This window comes from Myzus persicae, unplaced genomic scaffold (genome assembly GCF_001856785.1).
Source record: "Myzus persicae strain clone G006 unplaced genomic scaffold, MPER_G0061.0, whole genome shotgun sequence".
Taxonomy (NCBI): Eukaryota; Metazoa; Arthropoda; class Insecta; order Hemiptera; family Aphididae; genus Myzus; species Myzus persicae.
This window is the reverse complement of record NW_019101991.1, coordinates 677,103-699,832: the sequence shown is the minus strand read 5'-3', so window position 1 is coordinate 699,832 and position 22,730 is coordinate 677,103. Positions and strand designations below refer to the sequence as shown.

At 27.1% G+C, this 22,730-nt stretch overlaps 1 protein-coding gene across 3 annotated transcripts in view; it reads left to right on the top strand.

Moving 5' to 3' along the window:
• Nucleotides 1-9,656: 9,656 nt before the first annotated feature.
• The window catches only part of LOC111030913 (lutropin-choriogonadotropic hormone receptor-like), a 64,532-nt gene continuing 51,458 nt past the window's right edge, over nt 9,657-22,730 (top strand). For 2 of the 3 annotated variants that reach the window (XM_022310643.1, XM_022310642.1), the window contains exon 1: nt 9,663-10,473. In XM_022310643.1, the coding sequence (XP_022166335.1) occupies nt 10,256-10,473 (218 nt within the window). In that variant the 5' untranslated portion in view covers nt 9,663-10,255. Of the gene's footprint in view, nt 10,474-22,730 lie in introns of all 3 variants that reach the window. The other variant, XM_022310644.1, reaches the window with a different exon arrangement.

Genomic DNA, 22,730 nt, shown 5'->3' with positions numbered 1-22,730 from the left:
CTGCATATATACAGAAATTTTCTTTATTAAGATAGTTGACTAGATAGTTAATAGCTACTTAATTAAACTGAGAAATCATTAAAATGTATTATATGGAGGTGTATGATGGTAATAATACTAAGTACCTAATTGTAATCATTACATTTTTATTCATTATTTTAAATAGTGTTACCTATATATATATATATACTGGACTTTATTACTAGTTTTAATTTTAAATTTTAAATTTATGTAAGTAGGTAGGTACTATAATTAGTAATGTTTAGCTAAAAATCTAAAAGAGGGATTGCCGGTGTCTACAGTATTTGTAAAAAGATTCCACCAAGTTAAAAAGTTGATAACAGCTGATTATTCACATTCTAATAGATAACTATTTCCGAGTGACTATCACAGTATTGGTCTAGCTTAAAGGGCCTAAATAAGTACTGGATGAATTAGCTAAAAATCAAGAAACAATAAACCTATCTACTGTTAAGGTTATGATTAGGAAGTTATAAAGCACCGAAAAAGTCACTCTTTAGCGGTTTAATATGCACTTTAAAAACACCAAAATATTGATCTAAAAATTGGGAAATATATCTACTTAAAATAAAATTATAATCATCTTTAAGTATAGATACCTAAAACTTTGTTAAACAGTCACGTGCCTTATAAAATATAAGAATATTATATATATATATTATTATTGAAAGTCATATAAATTGCATATATCTACTAGATTTTCTACGTTGTTTTATAATTTTTGCTGACAACAGTATTAATTGGGTATAAAATGTGAATTCGGCCGGTCAAAAAATGAAAGTATACCAAAAGTAACATTAGGATATTTAGTCAGTAGATACAGCCTAAAGCACAATAAAGGTATAACATTAAAAATTAATTAATTCAGAGAAAACAGTTTTTTCAACTCTACTCTACTACACGCTAGTCTATATTTTTTTCCTAAAAGAAAAATATATAAATCTTAAATACCTATGTTTTCGTTGAGTTATAAATAACAATGACAATGACAACCTTATGAAAACGACGAGAAACAAAAAACGTGTAGCCAGTCCAAAATATATTTATGTTAAAGTCACCAGTTATTTGACATCTGTAGCAAAGCAGGTATCCCTTATTAAACCCACACTCGTATTGGTAATGAGTCATTGCAAATGACTAATATTACTGTTGTTGTACCACTAGGGCTGTTACCTCTCCGGGTTTCACCTGGATACTTCGATTTTACATAATATTATAACACTACGGGCTACGGGTCTACTGAATTTATTATTCTCCGGGTTGTCGTAAAATAAGTATTATATGAACCTACCTATACATCAACAATTTTTTGCATTTAATTGCCTAAATTTCCCCCTCGTGAACTCATATATCATAAGTATTAGGTGTATAATTAGCGGATAGTCATAATCTTTGGAGATGTTTTGTATTTTTTTTTTGCTTGTCTTTTAAAGGGGGAAACCATGGATACTACGGTTTAATGTTAAGTATTACAGTAGTGCACCAGCCACTTACGGGTGGATCCAGATTGACTTAATTTGCCACTGCCCAATAAGCATTAAACAATAAATGTTTTGCTTAAATTGTTTTTTTAAATACAAAATAAACTTTTATATTAATACGCTTGAGAATATTTTAGATCCATGACTCATACAAAGGTATTTAAATTACATTTATGTTTAATTGTTAATCATTATTTTCACATTTATCAAACATTCTATTATTATGCTTTTCTTTTAAGAAATAACTCAACAACTAAACATCCAATATAGGTATATATAGATACATATTTTATTATTTCAAAATAATATTATTAAAGTAAAATGATAAATTAAACAAGTATTCAAAATTTAGTGGTATCACTACTACTTTAAGTCTTAAATTACATGCACGGAAAGAGTAACTTTCTATCTCCTAACTATTTCTAATTACTAATTACTATCATTACTTGTATTATGTTTTATGTCCCAATATCGTTAGTCCTTTATCAAAATGTCATAAGTTGGAAACATAATATTATAAACATACACACTAATTAGGCGCCGTATAACAATTTATATCTTAAAAGTATTTTCAAACATGAAATACAATTTGTTAAGCAATTTGTTTATTTATACTTAAAAGCTATAAACTACTAGAGGTTTTTCATTCATCCGTTTTTCAGTGGTGTATACAAAATATGTACAGTAACTTAATTGATTTCAAACTTATAATATTATAGAAAAAATAATCACAAACGAGTATAGCTAGACGGAAACCAACATTCTATAGTGTATGTAGCATGTCTGGTTTTAATTTTCTCCAACTTAATAGTTAATAGTTTAACTGGATAATTTAAAAATAAATACAATAATATTAGACTTCGAATTTTTCTGTGGCCATCCAATTTTCAACAAAATTGATTTTTATTTTTTCAGTGAAATTCAAAAACTAATAACCTTAGATACTTGTGATTTTAACCAAATGTTAATATTAGCATTTTCTATACATGGTAAGATTTTTAAATTATTTTTTAATCTTTCTGAGCAATTTATAGACATGAAAATTTTTTTTCTCAAATTTTTTGCAAAATTTTTTTTCTCAAATTTTTTCCAATAAAGGCTGATAAAAATTTAATTGCTTGGTCAAACAACTGATAATTGTAATAAAAGGTTCCTCATAAGTTGTTTAAATAGCAATTAAAAATTATTGAAAGATACAACTTTTACAATATTTTTTTTCTTAGAGTTTAAACTGAGAATATTGACAAAATCATCAAATTCTTGTATACAATCAAATATGTTTAAACAATTTTAATATCCATACAAAAGATTTAAAAATTTAATACAAAGTTCCAGATAAGTTTTTATTTCTGAAATGATGTCCATATGGCATATACCAATCGAATAATATCAATTAAACACTTAGTCACAGTCATAGTCAGTTATTTTTACAAGTGTTTGAGTAAAAATTTTGACAAAATTCTTCAAAATCATGAAAATTTAAAATAATTTTGTAGCTTAAAAATAAAGCACCAATGTCTTTCAAAACACCTAAGACAAAATTACTTTTTAAGCTAAGCACCCACCCCAAGTATTTATGAAAAATTCTCTAACTATTAATTTATCTGTGGCATTTATCATAATTCATAATATAGAAATCCAATATACAGTGCTCCTGGTCAAAAATATATAAAATATTAAATTTTTACAGCTAAGACTTAAAAATGTAATATACAAGGTCCCTTATTTTATGTACCTACCCTATGTGCATAAGCTCGTGTTCTCTTTTCTATGCGTAGAGGTATCTATAGTCAGAGGAGGACTTAACCTTGCAATAAATTAATAATAATATAACAACGACGGAGTCAATAAAAATACAAGTATTATTCATTTAATATTATAATAATTTCAAGAGTGTACCTACCTGTACACTTAATAGTTTATGCATTGATGAGAATGGGTACACGTTTTTAAACTTAATTATTGACTGATGAAAAACCTTTTAAACTGTCAATACAAATTATTTTGTCATTAGGTACTAAATGCACGAAGAAAAAAAATCCATTGTGCATTATATGTGGGTAGCTTTTGTAGAAGTATGAATAGAAAAACAAAACCACTAAATAAATTTTAATCTAACAAGGTGTTTTTGCAAGCATAAATACTGTTGTATTTGTTTCATTATTAAATACTTTACAAAAGGTAAGTTCTCGTCTAGTATTATAATCAAGGCTAATTCCTTCTGAATATAATATTTTTATTGTACTAATTTTTTATTGTTGAAATGTAATAGTTAATACTGAAAGTTCTAATAAAAAAAAAGTGTAATATAATTTTATTTCATTTTACTAAAAGAAGCTTTTTTGCATCAAGTTCTAAAAATAATTTTGATATGTAATTATAAATATTATAACATTGTAACAACATAAATACTTATTGATTAAAATAAACAAATGATATTTTATACGCTATAATAACTGTCTACAGGCAGTGACGTAGTCATGGGGGTTTTGGGTGTTGACGCCCGCCCCCATTTCATAATCATGGCTACGCCACCGTCTACAGGTTGTTCTCGAACATATTTTTGTTTTTTTATGTGGGTAAGTGTTAAGGAAATTCATATTTTTGACCAACTATCTTGACACTTCATTAGAGATTCAGTAGAACTTATTACGAATCACGGTGAAAATAATTGTTTCCTTTTTATCAGAGGTAGGTATTCAAACTTTTTCATCCCACGGCTCCTTTGAGTCTTCACACAATTTTGACGGCTCCCAAATTATAAACGACAAAAAAATCAATGTTCATATGAATATAATTTATATTTTATAATTTATACTAATTATTTATTTACCATATTACATATATAAAAAAAATTATAAATAAGTAGTTATTGTAGAAAAAATTGTAATTGTAAAGTTAGGAAGTGTGCTCAGCTCTCATATCAACACACATTTGTTCGAAACATCTGAATTTCAACGGACGAGTTTTGATGAAGTTTACAATTTTAATAGTTGATTGCAACACCTCATCAGGAGAAGCTATACTTAGCGAATGATTATTGTAGACAATTCAACATTTTCCCAACGGGTGTGCCTCAACGATAATAATAATTAACGTTTTTCGTAAAAATATTTATTGGTTTTCAATAATTATTGTAGGACGCGGTTCCTTTCGACAACTCCCGCTCCCGCGACGCCCCTGAAAGCCGTGACTCACCGTTTGAATACCTCTGCTTTATATTATAATGCAATCGAAAATTGTAATTTTGTAAGGTTCTTTTTAAATATTTTTAATTATTTTGTTTACCTACTTCAAATCTTTATATGGACACTGTTATATTGTGATTACATATATTTACTGTTGTTTATTAACATTTTTCAACTATTGACCAGTAAAAGAGAATATTTGTAGATATGAACACGTATACTAATATAACACTTACTTTTTTACATGAAATATAGCTTATACCTATGACTCACATAGTATTATTATAGTATAATATATTAAATTCCCTGTATTAAAATGTCATTTTTACAAAAGCTGACAAGTTATCCATTATAATGAATAAATGAATATGAAATATGTGTACAGTACATAATTATTATCTGTTAAAGTAACATGACTAATAACTGCAATAATATCTTAATAGACGAATAAACCTATAGCGTAATTATTTACATTTTAGACGAATTAATATTTAATTTGTAGGTACCGAACCGATTAATGTATATTATGGAGTTTGGATACACAGTTAAGTGTATTTTATAATACTATTATTTCACTGATATAAATATTATAATTATATAGGTTATGTAAAAAATATGTACGTTTATAATTAACTTACACTTTACAGGCTTTTTTAGGACTACTAGAATGTGTATGATATTACATTTTAACTTGATTTTGGATATATTTTTAACAAACGTTGTTGCGTACTAAAATATTATCTGTATACCTACACAGAATGTGTAAAGATCAAAGCGGTTTTAACTAACTCTCATAATAATTATATATTGGTATAAATAATTTATTATTATAAAGGGAAAACACCGTTGACGGTGTGCTACCTTATAATGCGATAAAAAAAGTAAAAAGTACGTATGTATACCAAAATATATTATAGTATTATAATACTACCTGTATTACTGTATTGCGTAGTTTTGCTCCTAAGCTGAGGGGTATTATACTTATAACAAGTGTATAACCCCCGGGGTTAAAACGATATTGTAAATTTTAATTGTATTGCTGTATAATATTTAATAGTATGTATTATGATTGGTGATGATTAGTGTTACTTGATGCATACAGCTATTTTCTAGATATTTTTGAAATTAAAACGAATAACTAATTGTAAGAAATTAGAATATTATTGAATAATAAGTAAGAAATTTTTTTACTTGAACTGCAGGCCTCGAATTTAAGTTTTTTCAATGCGTCATATGTTTATTATTTCTGCATTTTTATTATGACTTATGGTATCTATATTTACCTCTGCATATAAATATATAATAATAAATAACACGTATAACTATATAGGTACCTTTGTGGTATGTGCGAGGAACTCAGAACTATTTCTAGTGGTGCAGTTATTTATTAGGGATAAGTGCATTCATAAGAATATTTGAATCTGGGCCTTAGACTCCTTTCCCTAAAATGTGTGAAATAGTACCCCCCCAATCAACTTTCAGTCTTACAATTTGTTTCAAGTCATTAATGAGTAATAAGAAACTATCAGACTTATCCTCGGATGTTCCTCTCTCTTTACTTTTAAACGATTAAAAAAAATGAACCTATAAAAGCTTAACATTGTAAGAACATTGAATAGGGGAACCTTTTTTTAAAATTAAAAAATAAGAAATAATGGTATACAATTTAAAAAGGGTTTAAAGAAATAAAATCTCATGTTTAGTTATTAGTTGCGGCGCAGTGTATAGAATTGCCGTGATAATAAGTACCTACCTAAAAACATAATAATCATCTCGTTTGACACGTAATAATTGGTATATTTGTATAGGAGTGGGTGAAATATTTATTTTATCGTGGATACACTGCATTTATCTGTTGTATGACAGAATTTTGAAGACCGCTACCAATTTTTTGGAATCAAAGTTTTAAACAATTTTTCGTACCAATTATAATATGTATTAGTATCTACAAGCTTCTTTTTGGGTTGATCAGGCGAAGTTGTGATACTATTGTGGGGCTGAGATTTGTGAAAACAGTTCATTAATATAAAGTTTTCACATTATCATTCTATATATATATGAGTTCCAAGAGTTTCTAATTTATTAGGAACTAATTACCTATTCGTAAATAATAAATATATAATTGTTCACAATTATTTATCATTAAACTCGAGATTTAACGATGAAATAAAAATATTTTGTGTGGCATTACAATTTGACCAACGACGTACCATAGGTTCACCACCCACCCCCTCAGATACAGCGTATATATATGTGTATATAACCATCATAGTAATCTTGTAGATTTCTCCAAATGTGGTCACATAAATATGTCATCTGCAGCTCACAAAAAGACCGTGATAATAAAAATAATATTAACTTTGCGCTCTTTGTATACTATAATTATCGTATAGATATATAAACCAACTAGACAGCCGACACAGTGTTAAAGTCTCATAAGACCTATGGAGTCTGGCAGCCATATGTCAAGAAGGCTAATGCAATTGATTAATCTGCGAAATATTTAATTACGCCATGAATTATATAATAACACCACGATTTAAGATTAATTCGCAGAAACCCGATAAAAACCCATGTTGTTACTTGTTGTCAAGATCTATAAAGATCTATAATGTTCTTTATAGATCTTGACTTGTTGTTATTAATTTATTATATTATACTGCATGGCGTAGTCATAAATGTCGTGGATTAATCAATCGTATTTTACCCTCTTATAGATATGGCTGCCGACTTCAATATACTTATCCAAGTCGGCCATCTAATTGTTGTATAAAACTATAATTAATACTCGCAGGGTGGTACCCACTATAATGTATAATCAAAGCTGAATTAATCTACGAATCAAAAAATTAAATGTTAAGTTACTTTTAGCTTAGTTACATAACGAATTACTTTTTTAAAAAGTAACTTTTCTAACTTAACGAGTATAATTTGACTTATATATATGATACAGTTAATTCATTTTATAGTTACGTTAGTTTAATATTTTTCTTAAGAAGACGCATGTGGCGTCCTCTTAATATACAAACTCCATAATTCATAAATTAAAAATATACCTATTTTGTTTTTAAAAGATAATTATTTTTATAGATTAAAAAAAAAAAATAATAGTAAATATTATTTATATAATTGTTATAATATGCAGTGTAAATACTAAATCGTAAACTGTCATCTGTCAAAGTGGTGAATGCACTATTTTTGAATTTCAGTAGCGATTTAAATAGTTTACATAAACATAACTTTGTATAAATGTCCATAGAAAACTACATACTCATCTGTACACAATCAACACATTCATCTCAACAACGGCATTATCATATGGGAAGTGAGAACACTTAGTTCGATGTTTAAAGAGACTTTGGCCATCTCTTAATAAATTAACCTAAATAATTAATAACTTTTGTTTGTATTGTCAACAGGGTTGGCTCCTTTTCTGTTATTTTTTCTATTGATTAAACTTATAATAATAAGTAATTATATATTATTTTTACTATATTATATTTTTGTATTTGTGTATAGGTATTAATTTTTGGCATAAACTGTAAATATTCATTTAAAAAAAATTACTTTTTTTAAAATTCTGATTGAAGCTATGAATATATTGATTTTACAATGATATATGTTTATTATTATTATTTTTTTGGGTCTACCCTTACCTGTTAGGGCATTAACACTGCCCGTGATTTTCTACATCAGTATCTTTTCGGGTAAAAAGTGTATCTAGTTAATACATGGGTGGGTCAAAACTCAAAAGTGAAAAAATTCCTAGAAATTTTCAAAAGCGTCTCAAAAATCCTAAAATAAATTTAATAAAAACGTGGATTTTGCGCAAAAGCTAGAATAATTCAAAAACTAATAACCGTGAATAGATACATTAAATATTTACCAAATCTCAATATGACAATATTCCACACCTACACGATGATATTTCCAAAATATATAGACGGTTTTTGAGCTCTTTATAACCATTAATAACCTTGATAATTTTTCGAATTTTCTTTTCAATAATTGTCGGAAAATAATTTTTTCTATAGAAAAAAACTTGAAAATTGAATAAAAGATTCCTCATAAGTTTTTCTACCTCAAACAAAAAATAAGTTTACTGGAAACTGGAAAGTCAAATGAAATTTGTATGAACAATTTATAAAATGTTCAATTTTTATAGCTAAGAATTGAAAATTAAAAGAATGATCCTCATGTGCAGTTGTAATTTTAAAATATTTTTTGTGGGGGCTTGAAACTGTATCTAGTATGTTATTATATTTTTTACACTCAACGGTATTTTAAAAATGTTTTCCGAAAATGTATATTATTTACTGTATTAGTAATAGTAAAATAAAGCACTTTTATATAGCAATAATATCATACAATATTTACTTGGTAATGTATAGGCTGACAGCTGACAGACCGATCGTTTTTTGTATGCCTACAAAGATTTTATATCATTGAATTCAAATTTAGCACATCCTTTATACAGTGACCCACACGACACTAAATATTAATGTACAGCAAAGCGGTTCCCACTTGTCCACCTCTCATTTCTATTTAACTTGCGACATTCTATATACATTTTTTTATACGAACTTAATTCGAACTTAACTCGAAAAAATTAGTTTACTTGCCCAGCCTTGAATGTCATATTATATAATGATAATTATGGTATAATACATTATTATTAATAACAGCAGAATATAATAATGGAAAATGTTACGCCGAATGTTTATCTCGGATTAACTCCGAGCAAACACGCGACACGTGAGCCTAGGATAATGTAGGTATATATAGGTATAAAAATATAGGTAGGGTAACGCGTTCGTAGCTGTTACCCATCATACTTCTATCGTAGGTAGGTACGTGTGTTATGTACCTAGCATTAACCAGATAAAAATATTGTTATGTCGTAGATACTCGAGAGGACGGCGGCAGCGGCGACGACGACGGTGACAATGGTATCGCGTACACCGCTGCCAGTCTTCAACCCGTTTCGCGCGCGCACACTCCGCCACAATTATTATTGCCTATTATAATAATATTATACTCACATCAGCTACAGGTATGATATTTTAGTATCGTAACTATTATATTATTATCGATATTATAATTATTTGTAATCGTATTGGCCGTCGGGACCGGTGATGGGTAGGATCGACACACGTTATCATTTATCGGTATAATATCGTCATACGATTAATTATTCGAGGGTTCGGATATCAAAAGTCATCTACGCCACAACATCACGACCACGGACTAAGAAAGAATTAGGTATTGTCGATAGTCCTCGATCACCACATAATAATATTGTGATAATAAATTGATGACCACATTGCGAGACGTACAATATTATAATTTATAATTTTTAATTAACCGCTCTCGTGATCTGTGCGAACGTTACGTACAACGATATTATGCCATTCGGTCCGTTTCGCCCGTCGCGTCGGCCGCGGCGGCGTCGCGCGTCGGACCTAAACGCCGCGAGTCCTCCCGCCCCCGCCCCCGCCCCCACTGGCATCGCGCCGCCGTCGAACGCCGCCGTCGTCGTCGGTGGCGGCGGCGTCGGCGGCGGCGATGACTGACGGCGCGTCGCGGAGGAGGTCCACACTCATCTATTTAAACGCACCGGACGCGTTGCTCGCCGTATTTGTCGCATCGAACGCCATGTCGCGCACTGTCAGCCGCGGCGATTCTTCGCGGACGGACGACGTGACCGTCTTATTGGTTGCCGGCAACGACAGACGAAAATCCGTCGTCGTAAACTTGCGTCGTCACCGTCCCTCGTCCAACAGGTATATAAAATATTTAATTCATAAATTATAATCTTAAATATAATGATCATAGACATGATCATGTACGTAATGTGATATAATAGAATAGGTATAATATATAGATCTGTGTACGCACTACGTAGGTACATATGGACGTTATTTTATGTACCTACTTAAAACAGCATTTCGATTAATAATTTGCTGGTTTATAGGCTACATAATAAATATTATAATTGAGATAATATTGCAGTATATCACAGACCAATATTGTTATTATAGAGTAGTTGGTTAAATTGTCTTAGTTAGTTCATAGTATATATGTATATATAGGCGCACAGTACATTATAATTAAAGACTTGATTTAAATGTACAATGTACAATAACTAAAAAAAAAAAAAACGTAAGCATTTCAAAATAAATTCCAGTATCAAAATTTAAAACTGCAAAGTTTATACAAAAAAAAGCTAATTTTAATTCTAGTACAATAAAATTACCTAGTAGGAAATGAAGTTTAATCTTATTTTTCTAAAATTAATACTGATTATTAAATACATCTATAAATTATGTTCTTTAAAATTATATCTTCTATTAGGTACTTAAAATATTTTTGTACAAAGAAAAACCACGTTATACCAGTGAGTTATATTGGCGTATATTTAAAATTATTCAATGAGTTAGGCATTATAGGTATATATAAATTAACATTTTCATTCCCGGATAAGATTTAACAGTAAATGTTTTAGTTATAAAATGGTATAGGAAACAGTTATATTGTTTGAACGATTTATGATAAATACCCACCGATTTGCGGAATGATAGAAGAATAACTGTCATCTTAATAACAATGGCCTTATGGTACGACCACAGATTATCTGCTTGTATCGAACTCAGTACGTATAATAGTTCTAGCGTTTATATATTATCAAATAAAGAAACACCTAAAACACACATCATTTCAATTGCAAAAATTGCAATTTAAAATGTAATATGTATCTATATTTCATTCGGATATATATTTCAAACACTGTATAATTTGGTTATATATTTTATTTATCTTGTCCACAAACAAAGTTGCAATACTAATTAAATCTGGTCTTTAATTATAATATTTAATACGGATAACGCTAGTATAATACGCACTGCGGGTCTGTCTGATGCAGATTAAAATGTATTAATTACCGAATAATTTGTACCCACACGAGTACTTAATTTCTTTTACGCACTTTTGCCTGTCAATATTATAGCTAATATTTAGCTTAATTTTTCATAACGATGTTATATTACACACCTACAGTGGTTTTCGAGTTTGTTAAACATTTTTTATGGTGACCCATCTCGGACTTGACGTTGAGCGAGAAATAATCAACAATTTAATAGATTAATTTAGAATTATAATAAACCTATAGGTACTGTTTTATTAATGTATGTAACGTTAAATTGCCTTTTTAAATAACACATTTTACTAGATTGGATTAAAATTGAATTACTAAAAATTTTACATTATTATATGGTTTATTTGTTACATACATTTTTTGTACATTTAAATTTTTATAATATTTATACTATTCAGATTTAATATTGTTTTAAATTATTTAAAGTGAGTACTGTGACCCAAAATTGCTGAAATTGGGTTGTGTCCCACCGGTTTAAAGCTCCTGGTTTATGAATTAAAAATTAAAATACAGATCAGAATTATAGATCTACATTCTACATGCATTGTTATAAAAATATAATTGATATGTATGAACATTGAACATACGTCATTGAACGATTGCTTAGCAAACGAATAAAATCCACGAAATACTCGCCTAAAATGAGGGTAAAGAAAAACGTCGAGTAAGACTCGGCGAAAACAAACTAGCACGTACTATATATTTGAATGATATATTAGTAAAATGAAATTTTATATAAACTTTAAAATTTACATTTTCGTATAAATAGATACAGTAATATTTATACATAAACCATTTTTTCAACAGAATTTCTTAAATATTTCTATTTTTAAATGTTTTTTCTTTATCCAATTGATATCTACATTTCTCAGGGCAATTTAGAAACAATTTTGTCGATAAGCAGTAGTGGATTAAGCAATTTGCCGCCTACAAGCAGTCAATTGTGTCTCTCTTTCATTTTCCATTTTTTTTTTTTTTTTAAACAAAATACTTAAAGAAATATAGGTGCTGTTGATTAAATTATTCTTTTTTATTTTAAATTGAGTACAATATTACAATATATATGACTTATAACATTCTTTGTATGCAATAGAATGACGAAAATAAAATATAATTGACAATATCAACGTCTCATCGCCATAATATATATTTTACCTAGCTATAGCCTATAATTTTATATAAATAAGCCGCCTTCAGGTTTCCCGGAAGAAACATAGTTTCACTAAGCAGTAGAAAAACATTGAGTTGTCCGCATTCGCTGAGACTATATCAGTGACTCAATAACCTAATAGCTAATAAAGCTATAATATAATATACCTAGGAATATTTACATATATTTTTTTAAAGTACTTATTGTAAATTTGCCGCTCCAATAACCTGATTATTCTGTCTGAGAAAGAATTGTTTTGTTAATATTCCACGATTTTATCTTTTCGGTTTTCTACAAACCGACTTCTCATACTGGTTTCATTCATCGTATCAATTATATTATTGTCGATACATTGTAATATGCTTTTTTTTTGCTTGGCCATTTTGTAACCGATTTCAATATGTTTTATGTATACTCGGCACTTGTCATTTTAAATAAAACCAATACAATGCAAATTTTACTCCAAATAGTATGTATCAAAATCGAAGTGGTTTTACATATGTCTAAACGTCTTCCCAGTTCCCACACAAATGAATATTGTTCTAAATGAATTAATTTATTTGTGTGCAACCTTTCATTTTTTTTATTCATGTAACCGCGGAAACAATTATAGATTATACATAGGTACTATTATTTTTTGGTAAAATATTTCATTAATTGAATTTGTGAAACGATTTCCTGTCACGTCTTCGCCAATAACCAGAACCAATATCTTTCGCTGTGTTTTTTTAACGTCCCTTAAGATACTACATATAAATCATAATCTTGTTTCGTCCTCACATAAACTAACAAAGGATCCACAACCTTGTCAAAACAAACGTCTACAATTAAAACTGTCAACTATTATTTAGTATAAAAAAATCATGAAAAAATACAGTGCATTTAAATTTTTATTATTGTGATTATTTATCACCACGCTATTACCGATATCTACCTAAAGACTTGCAATACAATATCGGGAAAAACGGGAGACTGAACAATCCCAATCTTTTACATACCGTATGACGTATACACAAGGAGCCCAACTCGTTTCGATGAAAATTTAAACCATATATGAATAAAATGTTTCATATTTACCTATGTTGTATAACCATTTGGTATAAAATGCCCAACATAGTTCTAATCAATGGTTAAACGTTAAACCAATAATATTTGAATTCCTGCAGTGGGATGTTATGGAAATAGGCCTATTATACTTTAACTAAAACTATTAAAAAAAGGAATATTTAATTAAATGACTTTACTTTAGTCCACGTTACCTATATAGCTATGATGGAGACAATACATTACCTATTTTTTCTATTCAAAAAGTATAAGATCTAATATCTATACTAGGTACTATAGTAGGTACTATAAATTTCCAGCATTAGATAAGCATCTCTTATTAAGATTTAGAACTTATGTGCTTATATATAGTAATTTTTAATTATTTATTTATTCGTTATTATAGAATAGTTTAAATACACGATATTGCATGAAAGCACTTTAGGCACTTTATTTTCGTTATACATTTAGGTAGCCAAAATTCACTTGTTGACATTTTTTTAATTTTGTTGGGATTTTCATAATTTTAGCCCCAAAAAATTAAAATTGTATTATTTTTGACAAAGGTATTTTTCAAACTAATTTTTACTATAATATATTTCAGTTGTATATTGTAGACTTATATAGTTATAATGTACATAAATATAATCAAAAACAATTTTTTTTATTGTTCGTCTAAAATTAATTGAATTATGCGTGTATAATAGTCAAGTAGGTATATTGTGAATGTTTTTAAATCTGATTTTCTTTATTTGGTTTAACTCAAGAATAAAGGTAAATATTACATTAATATTAAATTTTCAGATAATTTACTGTAGAATTTCAGTTTTAGAGTTTTCGCTTTTTGATCTTACAATATGAGTCTAAATTATGTAAGTACCTATCCCCTTTTAGAATTTTCCGCCTTCTTACAACTTGTTTGATCTAAAAATAAAATTAAACTAAAATGATGGGGTTGAAAACAAATAATGTAGTCAACTTAGTGTTTTATATTATAGTAGATATTATAGCTTCTGAAGATATATGCCAGCTTCAATTTATGTTTGTACAATTGTATAACCTAATTTATGATCATATGAATACTTGGAGTTATTTAAATAGGTATATAATATTAATTACATTTTAAACTATGGTCAGAAAGACTTTTTCAAACCTTCAATGTGGATCCAAGCTTGTATAAAAATAAGTTATTCCAAACTACATTAATTTTTATATTTTGGTATTTACAATAATTATGAGATAGTTAAGTTAATATTAAAATGAAACTAACAATACAACAAGTACCTAGTTATCTAATGTGAATGTTTAAAACTTATTAGTTATTAGTTTCTACCAATATTTCTAAAATTTTTGATACATAATAATATATTATTTAAGTTATTTAAACTGGTCTACTTCATTAAGTCGTTTTAAATTCAGCTATAGTGCAATTATACTTGAACTTATAGAAAAGTATTTTAATGTAATTTGCTGTAGTTTATAAACTATTATTTTGTTGAACTTAATCATTTGGAATAGAAATTTCTAAATTATAACTATTATTATTTGTAAATTATATTTAATCAAACTTGACTTTATATATTTAGGTATAAAAAACATAAAATTTATCAAAAAAATTATTCAATAATTAAATCTTTTAATAATTATTGATATAATACTTAGATATAATCAAACATACCATAATTTTAAAATATTATTTAGTTTAAAAAAAAAAAAAATTGTTTTTAATTAAATTCATATGAATTGTTTTGCATAAAATGACAATATAAAATATTTACTTGGAAATTATAATTTATAATACTAAATGTCTATACCATACACAAAAAAGTAAAGAGTAAAATATATAAATCAATATAATAACTATTTAGCTTTTTTTCATATTTTACTATTTGTTGATACGATGTAGTCGCCTTATTTAAATTGAGCATTATTTCTAACCTTACTGACTTGATAATAAAAATATTACTACACATATATAATGTGAATAAATTCTGTATGTACCTACCTACCTACTTACCTATATTAATGATTTAGGTATATGAGCCATGAGGTAATACATAAATACAAATAGCAAACATATGAAGTAAAAAACAATTATTATGGATAGGTAGGTACCTACCATTATTACATGCATATGTGTTATAAATTATTAATTACAATTTTAAATCGTAAAATACTTGAAAATAATTTCTGATTTTTTTAAATACGATACTGAGAATTTCATACCGTCATCTATATTTTAACTTTGTCTCATGCACATGATGAAGTATACATTTTACATATTATCGACAATATAGTAAAATTGCTTTCCATATACTTTGCATATTATGATTAAAAGGTTATAATTAAAATATCATAACATATTATGAAATTTACTGAAGCGAATATAATGTTTGTTTACGACTAAAGTAGGTTTCAAATATTTAATTTTTTAAGGTCATTGTATATGAGAATATGAGATCGAAAATTTCATAATACGTGTACTCAATAATTGAATTACTTGAAAAGATCTTAATATTTTAAGAAACAGTAGATAATTTGATAATAATTACAATATAGTTAAAAATATGATAAGACTCAGGAAAATATAGAGATCTGTTTTGTAATCCTGTCAATTTAAATTACCAGGTCATTATAAAAATGTTTGCCTACAGCTTTACTTGTTTTCTCGAGTCTAAGCGAAAAACCGGGTAGATTTTTCTGCCGTAAAGAAGGTTTTAAGTGTACTTCTTAATGTAATAGTAAGGTAATGGCTAACATAATATAGCAATGAATGTGTTTAATTTTAATTTAGCGATATATAATTGTGCAGGCACCTAAAATAATTTTGAGCAGAGACTGTCTGTGAGATTCTGTTTCTAAGTCTATTTATAAATTAATAATTTTACTATAAGTAATTTATTTTCCTATAACTATTACAATAATAATACATTGAATACATTTTTTCTAAAATATCGCATACATTATATAATTAATTTTTGTTACTTATTAACTTATAATCAATCACAGATCAGCGTGAATAGATCTGTCGTACAAACTGTGGCGGCGCCAGGGCCATGGCCCCCCTAAATTTGTTTTGGTCACCTCTTGGCCCCCTTGACCGTCTAACCACAAGACAAAAAAAAAATTCTTTAAATTTATAATAAAGTACACATTTTTAATGGAAGTTTGTTGAAAATGATATCTAATGTTTAAGTGTGTAAATATTAAATAATATACCTATATGATATTTATTAGCAATTAAAATGAAAACCAATAATTATGTGGAAACTTAGTATATGCAACACAATCTTTACAATAAATAGTGTGTAAGCCCCAAACCCTATACTAAGCCTATGAATAGGATAAAGACCACGGATTATGACTTTTTTTGGCCCAACTAAATTTTCAAAGGCCACCAATGGGCCTCCAAGACAAAATTCCTGACGCTGCCACTGCATATTAATATTAAAAAACTTATGATTAGCTTAAATATTTTGAAATATTATTGCCTGTAGATAATTAAAACATTGAATTCGAAAGATTCTCTTTTGTAGGTGTCTAAAACGAATATTTTGACAGGGGTGGCTTCATAGACATGGGTGGGGGGAAGGGTGTTAGATTTTAGGGTTTTTAAAATTTTTTTTTAACAGTATACAATATTTTTGAAATACGATATTAGGAGGGATATTTAGATATTAATATTAAAATATTAATATTTTTAGATATTAGGTTGTGGACACTAACCCCACCATTTTTGAGAAAAAACAAAACAAATAAAATTGGTTGAGGAAATATTGTCATTTTTTGTTTTATCGTCTAATTTCACCAACATTAAACTTCAAATTTTCGTATACAAATTGAGCGTACATTTTTAAATATTTTTAGAAACTTCTACAAACTTTGTATTTCATTTTCAAGCTTGAGCTATTAAAATTTAAAATTTTCAGCATGGTCAAAAAAAATTCCTGATTTTGTGAAAATTAAAGCTTCAAAGATTTTTAAAAAGCTTGAATATGTAGTTTTGATATTTTTAAACTACAATAAGAAGGTATAATTTAGATTGGAAACTTGATTTACATTTTCAGCCGTTGACTTGCATAACTTGCTGTGATCGAGTACAAGAATTTTTATCAACATGCTCAAAAAAATAGAAAAAAAGAGAATTTAAAATGTCTAAAAATAGCTTAAACGTTATAAAAATTATATTATGCCTAGCAGGGCTAGTATAAACGTTCACCCACAATTAAAAGAATCTACTGTTTCAACTTTTTGCATCAGTTTTCAGTTATAATTTTTTGATAGTAATTCAATTCTGTGTTTTGATAGTTCTTGGTCTAATATTTGAAACTTACGCAAATTGTAGTTCTGAATTAAGTAATATACCTTCAGTTAAATGAACTAGTATAATAGAATAAATATTATAAAAACATATTTTATGATCGAGTTTAATGTAATTTCAATTATGTGTAAATTTTCGTTAGTAACAAATTTTTATACTTAAAATATTATACAAATAGTATAGATACTACATTACTAGATACATACCATAAACTACATTTAACGAGAAAATGGGTTTGTATACGTATGGAATTTTAGGTTCAGATGACCGAATTAAGGTTGCAGGAGTAGGTACAGTAAAATATTTATGATGTTACCACTTATTGTGTAGTATGTAATAATTTGATATCGCGTCATTGATATATATTTAAATTTACAAATTTACTTATTACATATTCTCTGCATCTACGCCATATGCAACGATCTTGATGTCCTGTGATTTCGATTTATTAAATTTATATGATTTATTCTTCGCGTTGTTGATATGATGGGACACATTGTTCAAAAAGTCAATGAACAATTAAGTTTAAATAATAAAAAAAATTTCAAAAACTAAATTATTTTTAAAATCATTATAGTTTCAAAAAATACATGCGTAGGTACAATGTATTATTATATTTGAGTTTTTAATATTTTAATGTTCCTACTATTTAAAACGTTCATCTTTTATTTTATTATTGCCAAAAAAATAATGACACGAAGACATTCTCTAAATGCAGTTAGAGTCGGAAATAGTTCTATTCCAAAATTAAAACGCTCTACCGATAAATTATTGACTGACTACTCCTAACCTAACCTATATATATTATACAACGTCAGTTTAATTTTTTTTGTAAGTAGGTAAATAGGTTAATGCATAGGATTGATGATGACAAGGAATTTTAAAAGAAGAGTGACCAATAATACATTTATAATTTGTCATTAACTGAATTCTAATATAATTCTAATGTTTCATATATCTATATAATATTAAAAGTTTTAAAAACGCATACTTATTTTCACTTTATTTAAACTAATATAATAATTTTTAAGATACTTATTTCACTACTGAGAGTTTGAAATATCTTTTTTTATAAAGTTAAATCTTTTTTATTTATTTAACGATTGATACAGCTTTTATAGATATGTATTCAGCAACAATAATAACTGTGGAAGCTGTATGTTATGTTATATTTTTATATTGTTAATAACTTTTAAAACAGAATATTATTGTTAATGTTATTTTTAAAGTTGAAAAAAATTTAAAGAGTATTATGGTATAATAATTTGTTTAATAATTTAACTATTTGATTTCATAAAATATTGTACGAAAAGTTGAATCCAAGGCTCAATTAAGAACATTAACTACAGAAACAAACAACAAATGTACATGGATATAGTTCACAAATAAATAACTGTTAAAGTATATTGGAAATATTTTAAAATCCTTATTACGTACCTGATTCAGAATTAACTATATTTTTGTGAGTTGACGTAACTTCTAAATTATTTGAAGTAGGTAGTAAGACATCATTATAGTTCATCAAGGTTTATTTTACTAAAATTATTTAATATACTATTATACAAATGTAATGTATTTTAGTTAATAGTGGTTGGTTTAAGTATAAATTAGGTTTATGGTGCACGAAATTTTAATTTTCAACTATACTTTGATTAATTGATTTTTAAAGGTTTCTTACTATACAAGATTAAACTATTTAAATTTTAATGTATTTAAATTTTAAACAATATTACATATGCTTCACTTATAGAAGTTGTAAACTATAACAGTACATAATTAGTAGCATAACACATTAGGAAATCCTAGTTATACAATTCAGTTTTAAAAATATGGAGTTGAATTACAAAAATAGAGCACAATATATTTTGGTTGTCATAAATAGGTATTTTTACTAAAAATGTATGGAAATAATCAATTGTGTTTTATATTATCCATAATAATAATTTCAGCATTATAAAGAAATAAAAGTACCTACTGCACAGGCTTAAAATTGAGCAAAAAACCGGGTTAAAAGTACGCATTAAATGAAAGTCAAATATTGATATGAAATTAAAAACATCCAGAAACTTTTAGCAGCTGACAGTTATCAATGAGGTTAGGTTAGGTATCTTTTATCATTTTTACATTAAAAAGTTTGAATATTGAATTAGAAAATACGTAGTTGAAAACAATTTATCTGTCATAAACATATTGCATATTATTGTACCCGCCTTCAGAGTAATAATTTATTGTTACCAATATTAGTGTTTCATATAGTAAGATTATTTCAAGTAATAAGTATCCTAAACGTCATTTTTGTTCTAAAAAATATAACTTGGCTACACGCCTGGGCTTTGTACTTCGTAATGTATTACATTTTAGCTTAAAAAGTATTAATTTATAATTAAATAAGTCAATTAATTTTTCTTAGGATAATTATCAATTTGCGTATTGACATACTCTTCCAGTTCTTATAATATTGGCTGATTTAGTACTTCCTAACTCTCTCTATAACTAAAACTACACATTGATAATTATATAGGTATACTTATCAATTTTTAATACACATTAAATGACACTCTTTTTATTTAATATGCTTTGAAAAATTGTCAAATATGCCTACAAAGTTGAAAATTAAAATTTGTATTTCGTTATTTTTTGATAATACATAAAAGAACATTTAACTAAATATAATATCTAACACAATATTGTTTTATTTTCTTAGTTTATTCCTCTTCTTAATATTCCAGTCTTCTTTTTAGACTCTAGACTTTTAGTTTAAATTGAAAACAATATTTTTTTAACGCACGTGGTCTAAAATAGATCAATAAATCTAAGAATATTTTGTTGAAAAAAAAATATCGTTTCCAAAATAAACAAATGTTATTAAAATAATATGTTGAGTATAGCCTAATAAAATATATTACATTTTTATACATGATACCTAAATTTTATTGTATTATTGTATAACATTAGCAAAACATTGATACCCCTTTATTTGGATAAAAATTGTAAATAATAACTAATAGGTACCTATAATTTGAGTGGAAAAAAAAATCTGCGAGGAATTTTTATTAGTTCACAAATATTAAATTTAATTGTGTACATATTACGATGCCGTTTGTACTATTATAAATCATATTTATATAATATAGTTTAACAATAGATATTATATCCATTGTAAGAGATTCCTTTAACATCTAATAGCAAAATGTAACTCAAAATTTTAATGAATAATGAAAAGTAAATCTGAGAAATAGAAATTATTGTAATTTTAAAATTGTCAATGTTAATAATGTTATAAAGGTAAGTTCTATAATGTCGTAAAGGGAAGTTCCACTATGTTCACAATTTGTATTATTCTTTTATAAACACATTTTTGACGTATATTATGAATACTATAGTCACTATATACCTACTCATTGAATAGTATGCATAATATTCAGGGTACTTTGACATAAATCTGCGAATCCCAACGAAGGTAGTTACAAGCTGTCGTACCTATACCAATACAGTTATGAATTTTTTGTTTTCTTCTCATACTATACTTTTAGATTGTATGTTTGAATTTTCATAAGATACATGTCTTAAATTTTAATAAAACAATTGCCTTTGCTGCAGGCTTTGATGATATTTTTTACAACTGCCAACTTATGAATTGAATTGAATTATTTTTTAATTTGAACGACATAATTATTATTATTTTAGATTCGAGAGTACATCATTATAAATGATATATTATTATAGGTACCTACCAACATTATATTGTATAAGAGTGTTTTATTTGATTACAAATTTAAATACTTACACATTTTTCATAGATGTAATGAAATAACACATTAACCAAGTTGAGATCAAATTCAGTCTACCAGAAAAAAGCTTACTTTCACCAATTTACTTTATCTAATGATCTTCATCGTTGACAAGATTTAAGTGAACGTAGTGAACATGTGTGAAATCCCATTTTAGAAATTCTCATTTACCGTATATTATGAATCGAAGCCAAGACGGCGATAACAGAAAAATGTGTATAAATTTAGTTCGACAATGTTTTAATTTGTTGGATACAGTTAAATATTGGTACCAAATGTTTCTCTTAGTGATAGTAATACCCAATACCGGTAGTTGGGAGTGGACAAAATTGGGGAAGAAGCTATGAGGGTTGAAGCCAACCTCCACCTTAATTACTTTTTATATAATCTATTTTGTTTATTCGTTTATATTAGTTAGTCAATTTACAAAAAGGTGAACTACTTAATTCAGTGGTCAATTACTGCTTTAAGCTGTGAGTATTTCATTTATTTTTATCGGTGTGGCCAGATATAGCTATGTAACTTTTGTGGCTTGTGAAGATACTCGGTCCCATATTCATCAATACAGGCCCATTTTTATATTTTATTTCTCCAAATTAGTCGTTTAGCAAGTTTTTGGATCAGTTTTTTTGTGAGAATTTCATAGTAAAATCATATTCTAAGACTCTTTTGAGAAAATACATTGTATACGCATTATATAGTCACTATTTTGACACAATTTGTACTTCAAATGCTTTTGAGACAAATCGTAACCATGTATCCTTAATACTTTTCAAATGTCAAATTACTGTAATAAAAAC